The sequence below is a fragment of the Mustelus asterias genome, chromosome 25 (assembly GCF_964213995.1).
Source record: "Mustelus asterias chromosome 25, sMusAst1.hap1.1, whole genome shotgun sequence".
Lineage (NCBI taxonomy): Eukaryota > Metazoa > Chordata > Chondrichthyes > Carcharhiniformes > Triakidae > Mustelus > Mustelus asterias.
The window spans coordinates 38,975,506-38,994,856 of record NC_135825.1 but is presented as its reverse complement, the minus strand read 5'-3'; the positions used below and the strand labels follow the sequence as shown (position 1 = coordinate 38,994,856).

Here is a 19,351-nt window from a genome sequence, read left to right as displayed (position 1 = left end):
TTCGTTCGAGAGAAGAAGGTTAAGAGGTGACTTAATAGAGGCATACAAGATGACCAGAGGATTAGATAGGGTGGACAGTGAGAGCTTTTTTCCTCGGATGGTGATGGCTAGCATGAGGGGACATAGCTTTAAATTGAGGGGGATAGATATAGGACAGATGTCAGAGGTAGGTTCTTTACTCAGAGAATAGTAAGGGCGTGGAATGCCCTGCCTGCAACAGTAGTGGACTCGCCAACATTAAGGGCATTTAAAGGGTCATTGGATAAACATATGGGTGATATTGGAATAGTCCATTATAGTCCTTATAGTCCATTTATTCTCGTCCTGTGTACTCCTCTCTCCTCCTCTCCTTTCCTCCGCCTCCCCCCCCAATCCCGATTCTATTATCCCATCACCTCTAACCCAGCTGTCAACTCCTACATGGAATATCACAGGTGATGCATTGTTCTAAATAAAAGCGAGTAACAAAGTGGACAATGTTTAAGGTACCATGCAATCCAATTTCAAGTATTTCACAGTAAGAAACACAGCCAGTCACGATACATTCATGAATCATACCAAAAAAGGTACCAATACTTAATTACAAAATAATTTGGGCATCAATATTTTGACTCGGGTTCCCTTGGCAAACGGAAGATCAATGCAATGATGCCAGAAATTTGCCTCAAATTTGATTGAATTCTTTGAGGAGGTAACTAAGTGTGTTGATGAAGGTAGGGCAGTTGATGTCGTATACATGGATTTTAGTGAGGCGTTTGATAAGGTCCCCCATGGTTGGCTCATGAAGAAAGTAAGGAGGTGTGGGATAGAGGGACATTTGGCCGATTAGATAAGTAATTGGCTATCTCATAGAAAGATTAACCCAGTCCAACGCCAGCATCTCCACATCATATCTCATAGAAGACAGAGGGTGGTGGTGGATGGAAAATTTTCAGACTGGAGACCAGTTACCAGCGGTGTACCACAGGGATCAGTGCTGGGCCCTCTGCTATTTGTGATTTTTATCAATGACTTGGAGGAGGGGGCTGAAGGATGGATCAGTAAATTTGCTGATGACACCAAGATTGGTGGAGTAGTGGATGAGGTGGAGGGCTGTTGTAGGCTGCAAAGAGACATTGATAGGATGCAGAGCTGGGCCGAAAAATGGCAGATGGAGTTTAACCCTGATAAGTGTGTGGTGATTCATTTTGGTGGGACAAATTTGAATGCAGATTACAGGGTCAATGGCAGGGTTCTGAGGAATGTGGAGGAACAGAGAGATTTTGGGGTTCATATCTACAGATCTCTGAAGGTTGCCACTCAAGTGGATAGAGCCGTGAAGAAGGCCTATAGTGTGTTAGCGTTTATTAACAGGGGGTTTGAGTTTAAGAGCCATGGGGTTATGCTGCAATTGTACAGGACCTTGGTGAGACTACATTTGGAATATTGTGTGCAGTTCTGGTCACCTTACTATAAGAAGGATGTGGAAGCATTGGAGAGAGTGCAGAGGAGATTTACCAGGATGCTACCTGGTTTGGAGGGTAGGCCTTATGAGGAAAGGTTGAGGGAGCTGGGGCTTTTCTCTTTAGAGCGGAGGAGGATGAGAGGCAACTTAATAGAGGTTTATAAGATGATGAGGGGGATAGATAGAGTGGACGTTCAGAAACTATTTCCTTGGGTGGATGTAACTGTTACGAGGGGGCAGAACTATAAGGTTCATGGTGGGAGATATAGGAGGGATGTCCGAGGTAGGTTCTTTACTCAGAGAGTGGTTGGGGTGCGGAATGGACTGCCTGCAGTGATAGTGGAGTCGGACGGTAGCACAGTAGCACAGTGGTTAGCACTGCTGCTTCACAGCTCCAGGGTCCCGGGTTCGATTCCCGGCTCGGGTCACTGTCTGTGTGGAGTTTGCACGTTCTCCTCGTGTCTGCGTGGGTTTCCTCCGGGTGCTCCGGTTTCCTCCCACAGTCCAAAGATGTGCGGGTTAGGTTGATTGGCCAGTTTAAAAATTGTCCCTTAGAATCCTAAAAAAAAATGGGTAGGTTAGAGGGATTAGTGGGTAAAAATATGTGGGGGTAGGGCCTGGGTGGGATTGTGGTCGGTGCAGACTCGATGGGCCGAATGGCCTCCTTCTGCACTGTAGGGTTTCTATGATAGACACTTTAGGAACTTTCAAGCAGTTATTGGATAGGCACATGGAGCACAGCAGAATGATAGGGAGTGGGATAGCTTGATCTTGGTTTCGGACAAAGCTCGGCACAACATCGAGGGCTGAAGGGTCTGTACTGTGCTGTACTGTTCTATGTTCTATGTTCTAAATGCAAAGTAAAGATTTCTACATTGGATAATCATCACTCGATATTCACGGGTGCATATTGTGCTGAGCAGATTGTTTGCCTTTCAGTTGGAGCAACATTCTGAAGTTGCAGAATGTATTTAACAGATGCATCCCATTTACTAAATACTGTATTCATTAATCACAAATTTACAATTTTAAATCATGCAGCTTTTGCTATCAACACATTAGTGTGCATGATGTTCCTTTGAGAGGAAGTTAACTATTATCAGCATTGATATGTCTTATAAGGGAGGGGTTAGCAGCCAGGTAAAAGTAGAGCACGAAATAAGAACAAAAAATATTGAAAAACTCAGCAGGTCAGGCATCCTCAGTGAAACGAAATGGCCATGCCCTGCCTGATCGGCTGAGTTTTTCCATCATATTTCACTTCTTATTCCCAGCATCCACTATATCTTACTTTTGTAAAATTAAAACATCCCACTTTCCTCACAGGTTGGCTCCCTCCCATTTGATCCAAAGATGTGCTGGTTCAGCTAAATTGCTCCAAGATTAGGGGGATTAGCGGGATAAATGCGTAGGGGTTAGGGGGTAGGTCTGAGTAAGATGCTCTGTCAGAGAGTTGGTGTAGATTCGATGGGCTGAATGGCCTCCTTCTGCACAGTCGGGATTCTATGGCTGGAACTTTACCATCCCGTCCGTCACAGGGATCGTAGCGGGCGAGGGACGGAACATGGAAAGGTCCATTGACGGGCGGGATTTTACAGTTTGAGGACGAGCGAGGCCGTAAAATCCCACCCAATGACTCTGTGGCATTTAAAGACTTTGCAGTTTGAATTGAGCAGGCAGTCGAAGGTTAGGGCTGGTACAAGACTGTGTTTGTATTTGTTTATGATGAATCCTGATCTTTGGGATCGGTTGTATTGATTGGATGAGCAATACAGTTTCTCATTATACACCAACATTTCACCAAGGGAAAGCATTTCGCAGTTTGTTCTGTGAAAGCCATGTGAATTCTCTCCTGAAAGAATTGGAGGTCCAGTACTACTAATCTGAGTTTCGAAAAAAAAAAGCATTTTTCAACTGCATTTGTAACCTGGAATTTGATGCATTGACTCTGCTTTCTTTTCCCCAGTTGTTCCGTTTGAGTTCTGGAGCTTTATTTATTCTCTTGGCCTATTTCAGTGCTGATATTTTGTCTCTCTCTACCTGTCTGAATCATAAGGTTCTGTCTATTCTCACCAGCTGCCTGAATGTATTACATTCTGCAATTTCCAATACATCAACCCCAAGTCCCTGTAACCACCTGCCTGCTGTCTAACCATGGAAGAACACAAGTAGATATTTCAGCCTCCAATGAGCAGAGGTACCATTCTTTTCTGAAGTTCAGAAAATGAATAGGTTTTAAATGCTGGTGTCTGAATGTACAGTGGCCTTGCTGGTGTTACAGTCAATAGCTTGTGCAACAATTATAAATGTAAAGTTGCCATAGTCACAGATGACTGGTGATGATTTAACCTGAGGATCACCACACACCTCGGGCAAAGGGCAAGGTTGAGAAGGCAGGGCCTTCATGAATAACAAAAGCAGAAAATGCTGGAGAAACTCAGCTGATCTGACAGCATCTGTGGAGAGAGAATAAAGCCAAAGTTTCAAAACGTTTCAGATTCCAGCATCTGCCGTCTTTTGCGTTTACCTTCATGAATAACCTCAGCCGGCATGGGAATTGAACTCAGGCTGTTGGCATTGCTCTGTGTCACGAACCAGCCATCCTTCCAACTGAACTTTTAAATGCTGGTGTCTGAATGTACAGTGGCCTTGCTGGTGAGGATTCTTAGAGATAGGATGTTTGCGCATTTAGAAAGGAATAAACGCATTAACGATAGTCAGCATGGTTTTGTGAGAGGGAGGTCATGCCTCACTAACCTGGTGGAGTTTTTTGAAGAAGTGACTAGAATGGTTGACGAGGGAAGGGACGTGGATGTCGTCTATATGGACTTTAGTAAAGTGTTTGACAAAGTCCCTCATGGTAGGTTGGTGCAAAAGGTTGGATCTCATGGGATAAAGGGGGAGGTGGCTAGATGGGTGGAGAACTGGCTTGGTCACAGAAGACAGAGGGTGGTAGTGGAAGGGTCTTTTTCCGGCTGGATGCCTGTGACTCGTGGTGTTCCGCAGGGCTCTGTATTGGGACCTCTGCTGTTTGTGATTTATATAAACGATCTGGAAGAAGGTGTAACTGGGGTGATCAGTAAGTTTGCGGACGACACGAAAATGGCTGGACTTGCAGATAGTGAGGAACATTGTCAGAGGCTGCAGAAGGATATAGATAGGCTGGCAATTTGGGCAAAGAAATGGCAGATGGAGTTCAATCCAGATAAATGCGAAGTGATGCATTTTGGTAGAACTAACGTAGGGGGGAACTGTACGATAAATGGCAGAACCATAAAGGGTGTAGATACGCAGAGGGACCTGGGTGTGCAAGTCCACAGATCCTTGAAGGTGACATCACAGGTGGAGAAGGCATATGGCATGCTTGCCTTTATAGGATGGGGCATAGAGTATAAAAGTTGGGGTCTGATGTTGCAGTTGTATAGAACGTTGGTTCGGCCGCATTTGGAATACTGCGCCCAGTTCTGGTCGCCACACTACCAGAAGGACGTGGAGGCTTTAGAGAGAGTGCAGAGGAGGTTTACCAGGATGTTGCCTGGTATGGAAGGGCTTAGTTATGAGGAGAGATTGGGTAAACTGGGGTTGTCCTCGCTGGAAAGACGGAGGATGAGGGGTGACCTAATAGAGGTGTACAAAATTATGAAAGGCGTAGATAGGGTGAACGGTGGGAAGCTTTTCCCCAGGTCGGTGGTGACGTTCACGAGGGGTCATAGGTTCAAGGTGGGGGGGGGGGTTTAACACGGATATCAGAAGGACGTATTTTACACAGAGGGTGGTGGGGGCCTGGAATGCGCTGCCGGGCAAGGTGGTGGAGGCGGATACACTGGGAACGTTTAAGACTTATCTAGATAGCCACATAAATGGAGTGGGAATGGAGGGATACAAAAGAATGGTCTAGTTTGGACCAGGGAGCAGCGCGGGCTTGGAGGGCCGAAGGGCCTGTTTCTGTGCTGTATTGTTCTTTGTTCTTTGTAACTAAACTGACACCCATAACCAACCCTCATGTGCAGCAGATACATACAAGTAATGAAAGACGTTTGTGAGATCAATGACTTTTAAGTGATACATAACAAATTATGACAATGTTGGGTGTAGTGATCAGCTGATGGCAGTTGAATGCTGGCCTTCTCAAATCAATTAGGAGAGCCCAACATGCACTGAAGATGGCAGGTTGGAAAGTACACCTGTCCTCATGGCAATGTTCTGCTTCCCATTAAAGGCCTGACAAAGGGACTTGCATAGCAACCAGGCTGGTCTTCAGCTATCAGGACTGGAGGCACATGTACGGGACAATGATAAATAATTTCAACTGCCTTGGGTCTTCACAATCTGGAGATGTGTGAGTGAATTACTCAGACATCAGATACATGGGCACAGTGGTTAGCACTGCTGCCTCATAGCACCAGGGACCTGGGTTTGATTCCCGGCTTGGGTCACTGTCTGTGCGGAGGCTGCACGTTCTCCCTGCATGAGTTTCTTCCAGGTACTCTGGTTTCCTCCCACAGTCTGAAAGATGTGCAGGTTAGGTGTACTGGCATGCTAAATTCTCCCTCAGTGTACCTGAACAGGTGCTGGAGTGTGGTGACTCGGGAATTTTCACAGTAACTTCATTGCAGTGTTAATGTAAGCCTACCTGTGACACTAAAAAATAAACTTTAAACTTAAACTTGAATAGATTGCTACCAAATGGCACTGAGAGAATGAAGCCAGAGAGTGTCCACAGTACAAAGAGAATTCTTGTAGAGGTGCCTGTTCAGAGAGCGGATCTGCAGAGCTGGAACCAAGTGGCAATCACAGAAACCGCAGCTTGTGTTAAATATTTATTTAACCATCTGCTGCACAGTGACCTGACAACTCAAAGTTCTGGTTTAATAGTAAAACCAAATGGTTTTAACACATTAACAACTGCAATCTGTGAGAGCAGTAAATCTCCAGCTTTCGTTCAGACTGCAAGGAGGGAGTGGTGTCCCAAAAATTCAAAGTTCAAACAGATACTGTGGGGGTGGTGTGCCGTCCTGATATATAGAATGCTGTAAGTCAGTGGAAAGAAGAAATAATTTGCATTTATATATCACACTTCACAACCACAAAATATTCCAAAGTACTTGTGAATGTAGTCGCTGTAGGAAAATGCAGAAAATGTGACCCAGCAAGATCCCATAAACAAAAGTATGATAATGGCCAGATTATCTGTTTTAGGAAAAGAGATATTATCCTATTCTCTTCAAAATATTGCCCTGGTGTCTTTTATGTCCACATGAGAAGGCAGACATGGTTCTTTTTCCTTAAATTAATGACTTCACAGAACAGTTCCCATTTATTCTGGTCTGCTATATTTGTTCCATGGAGCAGGAGTTGAATGCAACACCTACAGCTGCCATTTTAGCTACCAGAATCTTTGGGCCAGTGGCTGCAGTTCAAAATGGCTGAGTATTTGAGGCAGGATGTATTGTAATGCTGCTTCTGAATGGGCTCAGGGAACGGATTTTGTTGTCCATATCCTAATTTTGAAGAGATCACTCTCTAACACAGCTTCTGTCAGGAAATGTTCTTTTCAGCAGAGTGGGAGAACCAGCGGGAATCTCCATCAAGTGCGGCACAGTGGTTAGCATTGCTGCCTCACAACGCCAGGGACCTAGGTTTGATTCCCTGGTCTGTAACCCCAGACCCACAGCAATGTGGCTAATATTGAAACGGTCCAACAAGCCATTTAGATCAAGGGCAATTAGGGATGGGTCACTATCTATACGGTGTCTGCACATTCTCCCCGTGTCTATGTGGGTTTCCTTTGGGTGCTCAGGTTTCCTCCCACAGTCTGACAGACATGCTGGTTAGGTGCATTGGCCATGCTAAATTCTCCCTCAGTGTACCCAAACAGGCGTTGGAATGTGGCGACTAGGGAATTTTCACAGTAACTTCATTGCAGTGTTAATGTAAGCCCACTTGTGACACTAATAAATAAACTTTAAACTTTGTAACAGCAGGGAAATCTGTTCTTAATACAGAGCTATATGCACCATATCACTAGGGGGTTCCATTACAGCATTATAGGTTTAGCATCCCACTTGAAAGACAGCTCCTCTGACAGTGAAGCACTCCCTCAATACCATACAGAAGTAGTAGCTCATGCCTCTGGAGTAGGACTTGAACATACAACTTTCTTACTCAGAAGTATGAATGCTACCACTGAATCACAGCTAAGGACAGGGGTGCTTATTCAGAGAATATCACTTCATATCCACATCGAGTGACTGACCTCTGAAGCATCTTCAGTTAGGTACATTGAGAGGAAGTATTCAGTTTCTGATATAAAATGGAATTGTTGGCTGATCATCTTGGGCATTTGAAAATGGACATTGGCAGAAACCTTTTTAAAATTTATTCTTTCATGGGATGGGGGGTGTCACGGTCAAGGCCAGCAGTTGTTGCCCATCCCTAATTGCCCTTGAACTAAATGGTTTGCTGGGCCACATTGCTGTGGGTCTGGCATCACATATAGGCCAGACCAGGTAAAGATGGCAGATTTTATTCCCAAAAGAGGACATGAGTGAATCAGATGGGTTTTTACAACAATCAGTTAGTTGTCATGGTCACCATTACTGAGACTAGATTGATATTCCAGTTTATTAATTGGATTTAAATTCCATCAGCTGCATGGTGGGATTTGAATCCTTGTCCCCAGAGTAGAAACATTACTCTGTCATCTCCCCTTGCCTGATTGCCCACTCATTCTGCCGTGTTGTGAAGGTTGAGTGAGACAGGCAGAAAAAAGAGAAAAAGTTATTTTGCTGCATTACTTTACAAATCTGACAGATTGACAAGTTACCTGCCAGCAGATTCATACTATGTTCAAAAATTCTGGGATCTGGGCCTCACTAGCGAGGCAAGCATTTATTATCCATTCCTAGCTCTCGCTGAGAAAGTGGTGACAGAATGGAGTTACTTACTAGGGTGGTATGGTGGCACAGTGGTTCGCACAGTTTCCTCACAGTGCCAGGGACCCGGGTTCAATTCTGGCCTCGAGTCACCATCTGTGTGGAGTTTGCAGATTCTCCCTGTGTCTGTGTGAGTTTCCTCCGGGTGCTCCAGTTTCCTTCCGCACGCCAAAGTTGTGCGGGTTAGGCGGATTGGCCATGCTAAATTGCCCCTTAGTGTCAGGGGGATTAACAGGGTAAATACGTGGAGTTATGGGGCTAGGGCCTGGGTGGGATTGTTTTCAGTGCAGGCTCAATGGGCTGAGTGGCCTCCTTCTGCACCATAGGGATTCTATGATTCTGTTCTATGATACCGCAGAAAGTGGTTTAGAGTCAACCAGATTGATATGGGACTGGAGTCACATGTGGGCGAAGCCAGGTAACATGGCAGATTTCCTTCTCTATACCATTTGGCAGCCAGTTGGGTTTGTAACTACAATGTGGTAGCATCATGGTCACTTTTACTGATGCTAGCTTTTTCCAGTTCAAATTACTTCAAATTCAACTCAATCAGCTTTTTCATCACCTGGATTATTCGTCCAGTCATATAACCCCCTCTTCTACCTATAAGGTTACCAGTAGAATCAGGAGAATGATATGGCTTTGCATGCTCTTCAATGTTCCCTCAATCTCTTCAAGGAAGTACCTCTCCTCCTCCAGGCAGTTCAGCTACATAACAACAGTTACTATCGCTCATAAATCATTGCATGCTAAGCTCTTTGAGGTATATTTATGGGAGTGATAATAAAGGGATAAATAAATAAAGCATTTTCAAATGCCATGAAGAGTTTATCTTGGCTATTCTGTTGGGAGTGAATGCAGACAGATGCTGTAATGGAACCCCCTGGTGATATGATGCATATAGCTCTATATTAAGAACAGATTTCCTTCTGTTACAAAGTTCACTCAATGGAGATTCCAGCTGGTTCTCCCACTCTGCCGAAAAGAACATTTCCAGACAAGAAGCTGTGTTTGAGAGTGATCTCTTTAAAATTAGGGTATGGACAGCAAAACATCAAATGCAGTTCTGCAGAATCCGTTCCTTGAGACCATTCACAAGCAGCATTACTGCCTCAAATGCCCTCTGCCATTTTGAACGGTAAACACAGTAAGAAGTTTAACAACACCAGGTTAAAGTCCAACAGGTTTATTTGGTAGCAAAAGCCACACAAGCTTTCGGAGCTGCAAGCCCCTTCTTCAGGTGAGTGGGAATTCTGTTCACAAACAGAGCATATAAAGACACAAACTCAATTTACATGAATAATGGTTGGGATGCATCCCAACCATTATTCATGTAAATTGAGTCTGTGTCTTTATATGCTCTGTTTGTGAACAGAATTCCCACTCACCTGAAGAAGGGGCTTGCAGCTCCGAAAGCTTGTGTGGCTTTTGCTACCAAATAAACCTGTTGGACTTTAACCTGGTGTTGTTAAACTTCTTACTGTGTTTACCCCAGTCCAACGCCAGCATTTCCACATCATTTTGAACGGTAGCCACTGGTTCAAAAATAGCAACTTGTAGATGTTACATTCAACTCCTGCTCCATGGAACATGCAGAGCAGAATATATCAGAACAGTTCTGTAGTGTCATAAATTTAAGGAAAAAGGACATAGAAGTGAAACATAGAGAATCCTTTGCTAAACAATAATCATAGAAGACTACCTGAAGGGTATGGGGGGGGGGGGCGGGGGGGGGCGGTGATGGCCTAGTGGTATTATCGCTAGCCTATTAATCCAGAAACTCAACGAATGTTCTGGGGACCCAGGTTTGAATTCCACCACAGCAGATGGTGAAATTTGAATTCAATTTTTAAAAAATCTGGAATTAAGAATCGACTGATGTCCATGAAACTATTGTCGATTGTCAGAAAAACCCATCTGGTTCACTAATGTTCTTTAGGGAAGGAAATCTGCCATCCTTACCCGGTCTGGTGGCATGGTGGCACAGTGGCCTCACAGTGCCATGGACCCCGGGTTCGATTCCCGGCTTGGGTCAATGTCTGTGTGGAATTTGCACATTCTCCCCATTTCTGCGTGGGTTTCCTCTGGGTGCCACGGTTTCCTCCCACACTCCGAAGATGTGCGGGTTAGCAGGATTGGCCATGCTAATTTGTCCCTTAGTGTTAGGGGGACTAGCTAGGGTAAATGCATGGGGTTATGGGGATAGGGCCTGGGTGGCTGGTGCAGACTCGATAGGCCAAATGGCCTCCTTCTACGCTGTAGAATTCTATGATTCTATGTGACTCCAGAACTACAGCAATGTGGTTGACTCTCAACTGCCCTCAGAACAAGAGCAACTAGGAATGGGCAATAAATGCTGACCCAGCCAGCGACGCCCATGTCTGACGAATGAATAAAAATAAATCAACACTGAGGGATAATGAACAGGAGTCAGCCATTCATCCCCTCAAGCCTTGCCCTAAGATGCAAATAGACCATGGTTGATAAATATATTAACTCCAATTTCAGCCTTTGCTCTATATTCCTCGATAGGTTTCATTAACAAATATCCAACAATCTCAGTTTTGAAAGCTTCAATTGACCCAGCATCCAAAGTGAGAGGATTCCAGTTTTCCAATAATCTTTGTGTGATAAAGTGCTTTCTGCTTTCTCTCCTATTTTAAAATTATATCCCTTCATTCTTAATTTCCCCACCAGAGGAAATAATTTCTCTATACCTACCTTTCTGAATCCCATTAACATTTTAAACGTCTTTATCAGATCACCCCGCAACCTTCCACAGAACTTACGTTTAACACATCCTTATAATTTAACCCTCTAGGTCCTGCATTCTCTCATGAATTATTATTCTCGTGGTTAATTATTTTCTTGAAGTCAGAGAAAGAAGGACAGAGCCTCTTGTTAATAAGTTAATAAGCCGGCAGAGTGTGTATCCAAACATGGAAGCTTATAAAATGTAAGAGGATTTAGTGAGGAAAGTATTAGGACTTTCTTGGAGTGATCAGCATTGGGTTGCCACTCTGTGCCCAATTATTTACGTGAAATTTCTTCCGATCCTGTCTCGCCCAACCTTCCAATTCAGACCGGGTGGGATTCAGGCAGTGCTGCCGACCCAAAGGCCCAGCATTGAAATTCAGCTCCGTTGAATTGAAAGAAGACACATGCTTCATAACTGCGGTAAACCAGGTCAAGTAAAATTGACAAGAATATAAGCATGGAGGACGAGGGTCAGAAGTCAGGAGTGGTCAAAGGTTGGGGGAATCGAGATTGGGCCTCCATACAGGAGGGTAGGGTAGGTTGGGTTGACCTTGGTGTGGAGCAAGGGGTCAGATTGGGTTGGGTATGGAGTGAGTGATCGAGTCGGGCCTGGGGAGTGAGGAGTGAAGATCAGGATGTGGGGGTTGGGTCATGTTGTAAGGGGTGAGCTGGGCCTTGGGTAGATGTGGGTGGTGTGTGTGGGGTGGGGAGGGGAAGAGCTCTTGCAGGTGGAGGGAATCCAATGGGGGTGTTGGGGTGAGGAATACCCTGGGGGGGCTGGATAGTATAGAGCTGGGGTGGGGGGGGTGGCCAGTCTGACTCTTTATAATAATTTCCCAGAAATTAGAAAAGGTTAGAAGAATTAAGACCCATTCTGAGTAACTATTGGTGTAACCTTGTCAGAACCATCCGAAGTTTGCGATTTAAATCACATTTTCGGATGGTTCCCAACACAGGGCAATTGCCCCGAGGACGTTTGTGCTTTTGGGCAGTTGTGTGCAAGTGAAGTTCCGAGAGGGGTTCCCCAGCACATCTTTGGAGTACCCCCACAATCTGACATGGGAGAGCTCAGAAGTTACGGCCTAATGTACGTCTCCACAAATTACACAAGTATGCAATGAGTTTGATGGAAGTATATGACCAGGATTTTTGTTTTGCTGACCATATGGAGGGTACTGTTTTTTTTCATCAGGCGAAATGCTAAATATTTGTACCTGTATTTGCTCGAATGGAATTTCAAAGCTGAACGATTCATTGTAGTAAGGGTTCAGTGTGTTTTTCTTAACTGTGGTTTTCTTCTTCTTGAGCCGTTTTCCATTCTGCAGCAGATGTATCTTTACATAAGGATCTGAAAAATAAAATAGTCATCCCTTAATCAATTCGCAAATAAAAAATTAAAGCAGATTAGTCTGAAAATGGCAGCATGGTGACAGTGTGTAATGTTGCTTATAGGATGTACACTTGCTTCTTCGATTCCTGACTTGACAATTCCTGATTTCACTTATGCTGTCTGGGTTGAGACACTGAGCGGATGCTGGACGTTTGCCTGAATGAGAGGTCAGAGGCGATGGGTGAGATTCTCCAGCCTCCCAGCAGCATGTTTTCCTGCCAGCGGGAGGTGGCGCATTGTTTGCTAGCGGCAGGATTCTGTGATCCTGCCGCTGTTGAAGGGAAACCCACAGGCAGGCGTGCATTTCCGTCAGAACTGGAGAATCCCACCAGCGTGATGGGCCAGAGAATTCCGGCCCACATCTCCTTGGATTGCTTTTGTGGATTACTGCAGGCATCTTTCAGGCCAATCTTCTAGGTCCAGGCACCTTCAGCTACTTAATCAATTACCTCCCTCCAACCTAAGGAGGGAAGTAGGGATATTCACTCATGACTGCACAGTTCTCAAGTCCATTTACAATTCCTCAGATAATGAAGTAGTTATGAAGCATCCCTCACAAACCAGGATCTGCGCGACATTAGGCTTGGGTTGATGAATAACAAATAATATTCATGTTACACAAGCCAGGGAGTGACCATCTCCAACAAGAGAAATTTCCCATGAAATTCAATGGCATTAACATCATCTCCCACCAACAAACTGTGGGTCACCATTGGGAAACCTAACTAGCCTAGCTATGAATTCCTGTGGCTACAGAAGCCTTTGGAGGCTGGATTCTTGGCAGTGAGTCATCTCAAAGCCTGTCCATCATCTCCAAGGCACAAGTAAAGAGTGTGGTGAAACAGTCTCCACCTGTCTGGACAAATGAAGCTCCTACAACACTCAAGAAGCTTGACATAAACCAGTGACATTTTATGAAACATTCACTCCCTCAGCCACTGGTGCACAGTGGCAGAAGTGTGCATCTTACAATCTGTAAGATGCACTGTATCAACTTGCCATGGCTTCTTCAACAGCACCTTCCTAATCCATAGCCTCTGCCATTTAGAAGGAAAAAGACACCAAGGCATATGTGAACACCACCATTTGCAAATTCCCCTCTAAGTCACATACCATGCTGCTTTGTTCTTTCGTTGTCTGTGGGTCAAAACCTGGAACTCCCTCCCTCACAGCACTGTTGGTGTACATACAACACATGAACTGCAGTGGTTCAAGAAGGTGGCTCACCACCATCTTCTCAAGGGCAACTAGGGATAAGCAGTAAATCCTGGCCTTGCTGTAGTAAAGTCCACATCCCATGAATAAATCTCCATGTACCACCTTAAGTAGTAGTATTGAGAAGGCCTCAGATCATTGACCTTGCCAATACTGCAGAGTGGGCTGCATGAAGACTTTGAGTGAGATGTGAATGGGAATGCAATAAAGGAGTAACTAAATAAAGACTGAACTGTCAGCATGAAGCTCAGGAATATATCAATATCTCATAGAATCTCAACCTAACCAATCAACCTAACCCGCACATCTTTGGACTGTGGGAGGAAACTGGAGTACCCGGAGGAAACCCACACTACCACGGGGAGAATGTGCAAACTCCACACAGACAGTGACCCAAGCCGTGAATCGACATGGGTCCCTGGCAATGTGAGACAGCAGTGCTAACCACTGTGCCACCATGCAGCCCATGACATATGGCATGACATATCCTGGATTCTGATAACTCTGTGCTTAGCCACCTGGAAGTGTGGTTCAGACTGTCTTTGTGATTGAGAGGTATGCTTTCCTCCCCTGGTTCTCTCTTCCCAAAGTAATCCACTTTATTCACCACTCCCAAATTTCTTCCAGCAGCAGCTGCCAACTTAGAATGACAGTCAGCCTTGAGGCTTAAACATTTAACAACCTGCTTTTGGAACGAACAGCATAAAGCTAACACCACACAGTCACTGAAGTGCACAGAACTCGGCTGCATGTGAAAAATGACTCTCTCGGTGAAACAGCTGGATTGCAAGCTTCTCTGTTCTTGGCTATTCCCTTGGAGTCATACTGAGGATTGGTCTGTGATATAGAAAACAAATCTTATAGCTCAAGTGTTACAAACAACTTGGATGAATTTATGTAGGAATTTCTAAACTGCAGTCATGAATGAAAAAAAAACAAAATTCCACAGAAAGGAAACATGACAGCATCTGTGGGGAGAGAATAGAGCCAACATTTCGAGTCTAAATGACCCTTCGTCAGAGCTCTGGGTTGCTGCAAATCAACTCAGGGTTCCTCCTGTATAAACCATTGCAATGTCAGCCTGTTCCCATGAAAGGTAATTGACCTGAAATGTTAATTCTGTTTCTCTCTCCACAAATGCTGCCTGACATGTTGAGTGTTTGCAGAATTTTTCCATCCCACCCACCACGGGAATCGTAGCGGGCGTGACACGGACCATGCAAAGGTCCATTGACCTTGGGCAAGATTTTCAGATCTTGGGGCGAGAGCGGCCAGAAAATTCCACTCTTTTTGTTTTTGAAATCATGCAGATGAATCTTTGGAGCCATTCGGAATAGCAGGGATTCCCACTGGCCTGTTGAATTGGGCGTGAAGCCTAAAAGGGGACTGTCACCGGGCGTCAAGCCCATTCCAGTCTCCTGGTCCAATCACCCTGGTAAGATCAGGTTCTCTCCTAGAAATGGTGAGAACCAGATCAGAATTCATTAGTATCCATTTCATTCTCATTAGCGGGATTGAAGTGGAATGCTATGGCCTCCTGGGATGCTCCCACTGCAACTGCCTGACCCCCCCAAGTTGGAAGTCCGCAGATGCCAAGCACTATTGGTGCTGAAAAGCGCGACCAGGAGCCGTGGACTCCAAGGAGGTAAGTACCAATTTTTACCTACAGCCATGGGCCATGCAGTCGCTGCCAGGCTTCAGAGGGGCAACCCTCAAAGGGCTTATATAAAAAGTTACATTTTATATAGTAACAGCAATATGAGAGATTGAGTTTCTGATTGGAATTTAATCCATGTGTTTAAACATTGGCCGGAATTTTCTGTTCCTGTTCTTGTCAGGCGGGTTTGGTGGTAAGAGTGGACAATCTCATGAAAGGCCCAAATTACATTTTACATTGGTGCAAGTCTTGCAGTGATTGACCCCGCCAGTAATGTAATGGGAATCCCGATGGGCAATATCGGGAACACCATTATAATAGATCTGAATATCATTATCAGGCCTCGATTCCTGATCATCTCCCCTCCCCCTTCCCCATAAGAGAATCCATTCACATCAACATGAGGGCAGACCAGCGTGAATTTTGAATGGTTTCTCAGTGTGCAGCCTGCCAGAGGAGCTCAGGTGAGTACATCGCTCAGAGGGTGAGGGTCATGCTGGGGCAGCACCAGGGGGAGTGGTTGCTTAGGTAGGGGGTGCTCTGGGGATCGGGGGAACAGGTTTTCAAGTGAACTTTTGGGCACTGGGGTGGACTTGAAAAGAAGCACCCCGATCTTTAAAGAAAACATGGGTAAGATCGGTGTTGAGGGATATGGGCCAAATACGGGCAATTGGGACTAGCTTAGGGGTTTAAAAAAAGGGCGGCATGGACAAGTTGGGCCAAAGGGCCTGTTTCCATGCTGTAAACCTTTATGACTATATAAAACCTATGGAGTGCTGGCTAAGGCGAGAAAACCGGTGTGTAGCTTGCAGGTTTTTCTCTCCAGATGTGCAGAAAAAGGAAGTGTGGCCCATGCCATGATGCTGGCGGGGTAAGGCCAGAAAAAAGCCTGGAATTCTGAGATTTGAGTGTTTTTATAAAAGGGCTCCCTGATCACCAATAAGCAACACAGGAACTCTCCCCCATGCATTTGGATACCACCCCCCGATGGACACAGGGGACATTTCCCCCCCAAAAGACAATCCCCACAGACACACACAAAATGGGAATCCTTCCCACCCCAAATGGAGCTCTCTAGCGGACCAGGGTCAGTGCTGGGTGCTGTTCAGTCATGTCTCTCTCCCCCTAGGGCTATACCTCCCTGTGGGTTCCCTACACTTGATTTCTGTTTTTGAGAGCAGTTGTAAACTCAATGACGTGACGTCACGCCAGAGAGGGGTGAATTCCAAATGTGGGGGGGATGATATGGCGGGGAAGTCTGATAATTACATTAGAATTTATTAAAATGAGGTTCCTAACTTTCTTTGGCAGGAACCTCATTATGCCACTGGCAGAGGATGGGGAGAATCGGAACATGAGATCTTGCTATTGAGATTCTTGTTTTCTGAGTCTTGGGATTTTGTGCCCATATTGCTGTTTGCACCCGCAGAGAGCATGGGTGCAAATTCATGGCACAAATTGCTGGCGGAGCCCGCCTTGCCATAGGACCGTCTCCTTAAAGATTGTTTTCTACTTTCCTAACAATATGACAGAGAAAGCCACCATTGGTGCCAGTGGCTTCAACGCTGCTTTTCCTACTGCTGCCGCCCTCTGCCAAAAAGAGGTGGAATTCCACCCAGTGATTTTGAATCTTAACTTCTTGTTGAGTTTGGGTTAAATCAGTAAACATGTTGATAAAGGTCCTTTATTGGAGCTCTACAAGGTCCAGCATTGCTCAGATGGTAACGTAAATACAACAAAGACCAATGTCATACATTGTTTAACATTCACATTCAACAGAGAAGTGTTACTACTAGTCAATAATAATGGCAAATTGTTTGTTTAAACTTTGTGATGCCAGATGTTGATTTCATAGAAAACATAGAAACCCTACAGTGCAGAAGGAGGCCATTCGGCCCATCGAGTCTGCACCGACCACAATCCCACCCAGGCCCTACCCCCACACCCAAAAGTTCACTGGTAAATGATCTGCAAGCTGAGTATTCTGCATTGCACTCACTACTGAAGCACTGGACAACCCCACCCCCCGGCAATGGTGTTGTGTATGGATTGTATTGAAGGTGGCTCTTCCACCAGATAATTGATAAATTTCCAGAATATCTGTGGTATTACAGTAGCAACATTGAGCCCCTCCCTAGTGATTGATGCAGATAAGCAAAGACTATATCCTTTGAGGTTCTGTGTTTGTAATTCAATACACTCCTGATGATGTTGCTTTGTAATTGTCCTAGTCTTTACAGTAGTTGATATTCAAACACTCTCTCCAGGCAATGCTTCACAGATCAATGCGAGGCAGACCTGGTACATTGTGGCAGTGACTGCTGGTTGTGCGAAATTGAGCTGGCACTGTTGCAGACAAGCCAATGGAGCTGATTTCTCACTGGTTAGTTTGGCCATGCAGCCCTCCGCAGACAGTATGCTAATTGAGTCGATGTCTGGGCTCTATCCCAGATTCATTATCTTGAAGGCTGGTTATGTGTTTCCATTAACGACGGATCTCATTTCCATAAGGAAGAAGCAAATAAAATGGGTATTGGCTGCCTTTCGAGCGAATTGCTTTATCACCGGCCACTGAGGAGCTCCTGTCACATCTCCAGCTAATACCTGGTCAATGATTCCAGCTGGGTAAATGGGGGATGTATGATTACATCTAGAAAAGTCTCCTGGAGTGGGAACAGCCTCAGGGGAGGTCATTAATAAAACAAAATGAATAGTGTTGATCCTAACTCCAGTTCCGATGCAGTTTCAGTCAAATGATCTGTTTTGAGTTGCGACACTTAGATGTCATGCTGTTTAGACATGAATAGCATCGGAGACGAATTTGGTTTCATTCTCCTGACTGCAGTGTATCCTTAACATCTGTGGATGCTTCCCAGATGGCAGTCAGACGTGCAATTGAACAATGATATTTTGCAGTATTTTTCATTGTTTTGTTATATGTTTATAGATTGTAGAAAAATGTGGGGGGAGAAAGTAGCATGAATGGAAATAATTGAATTTTGTTTCATTCAATTTTCTCCCCACTCGCTCCAATATATTGCCTCAGATTGACGAATGGCAGACTATTGAATGTCACAAGTGAGCCAGTTCCTGTCATCCATACCTCAACCTCAACCCCTGTTCCCCCCCCATCCCTCCTCCCATGAGCTTGGGTAACTAAGGTAACTGTAACCCCTCCAATTTGCACTGACTGAAAGATAGCACAGGGAATTTCCCTGATCCAGTGGTCTAGTGCCATATCATAGTCATAGAGGTATACAGCACAGTAAAAGACCATTCCGCCCATCACATCTGTGCAAGTCAAAGACCAGCCACCTAACTATTCTAATCCCATTTTCCCATTATTGCATGGCATAATTTTCCACCCAGCCTCCAATGAGATATCAAACTTCATAGATTCGTACAGAAAAGCAGAAAACATAAAAGAAGAAATTATATAGCAATTAAGAAAGGTAAGCTGTAAACATTTCTAACAGATTTCTCTCTCTTGGTATTTTCTTATTTTGGTTTGTAACAAGGGGTTAAAATTCGGGGTGGGGTTTTCCCCATAGGGTTCCGAGCCCCTCCGTTTGGCTGAAATATGGATCAGAATCCCTGATGTAGTCATTTCATGGTCAGAGGGCAGATTCTTTGTTCCAATTAAGGACAGTGAGCAGGCCTTTGAACTGGAGGCCTTCCAACCTGAACAAAATTGGAAGCTGCCATGAAAGGTAAGGGAAGGAGAGGATGCTTCACAATGGATTTCCCCTCGCCCCCAACTTCATGAAGTGTAAATTTTTAAAAAAGTATTTTGCAGTCAGTTCATCACTGAGAGAGGCAGCTCCGTCATACGGTGGCCTGTGGCTACTGTAGTACTAAGGTAAGCAGACAAGGAGGGAGGGAGGGCTTCTAGGCCTGCCTGGAGTTCTGCGCCCTAGGTCTGGGAGACCACCCCCAAGCAGCTAGACAGGCGC

At 45.0% G+C, this 19,351-nt stretch overlaps 1 protein-coding gene across 1 annotated transcript in view; it reads right to left on the bottom strand.

The window, feature by feature from the left end:
• LOC144511898 (synaptotagmin-B-like) overlaps positions 1-19,351 on the bottom strand; it is an 832,296-nt gene that overhangs the window by 10,540 nt on the left and 802,405 nt on the right. The window contains exon 9 of the mRNA XM_078242331.1: positions 12,351-12,484. Within this exon, the coding sequence (XP_078098457.1) occupies positions 12,351-12,484 (134 nt within the window). The remainder of the gene's footprint in view (positions 1-12,350; positions 12,485-19,351) is intronic.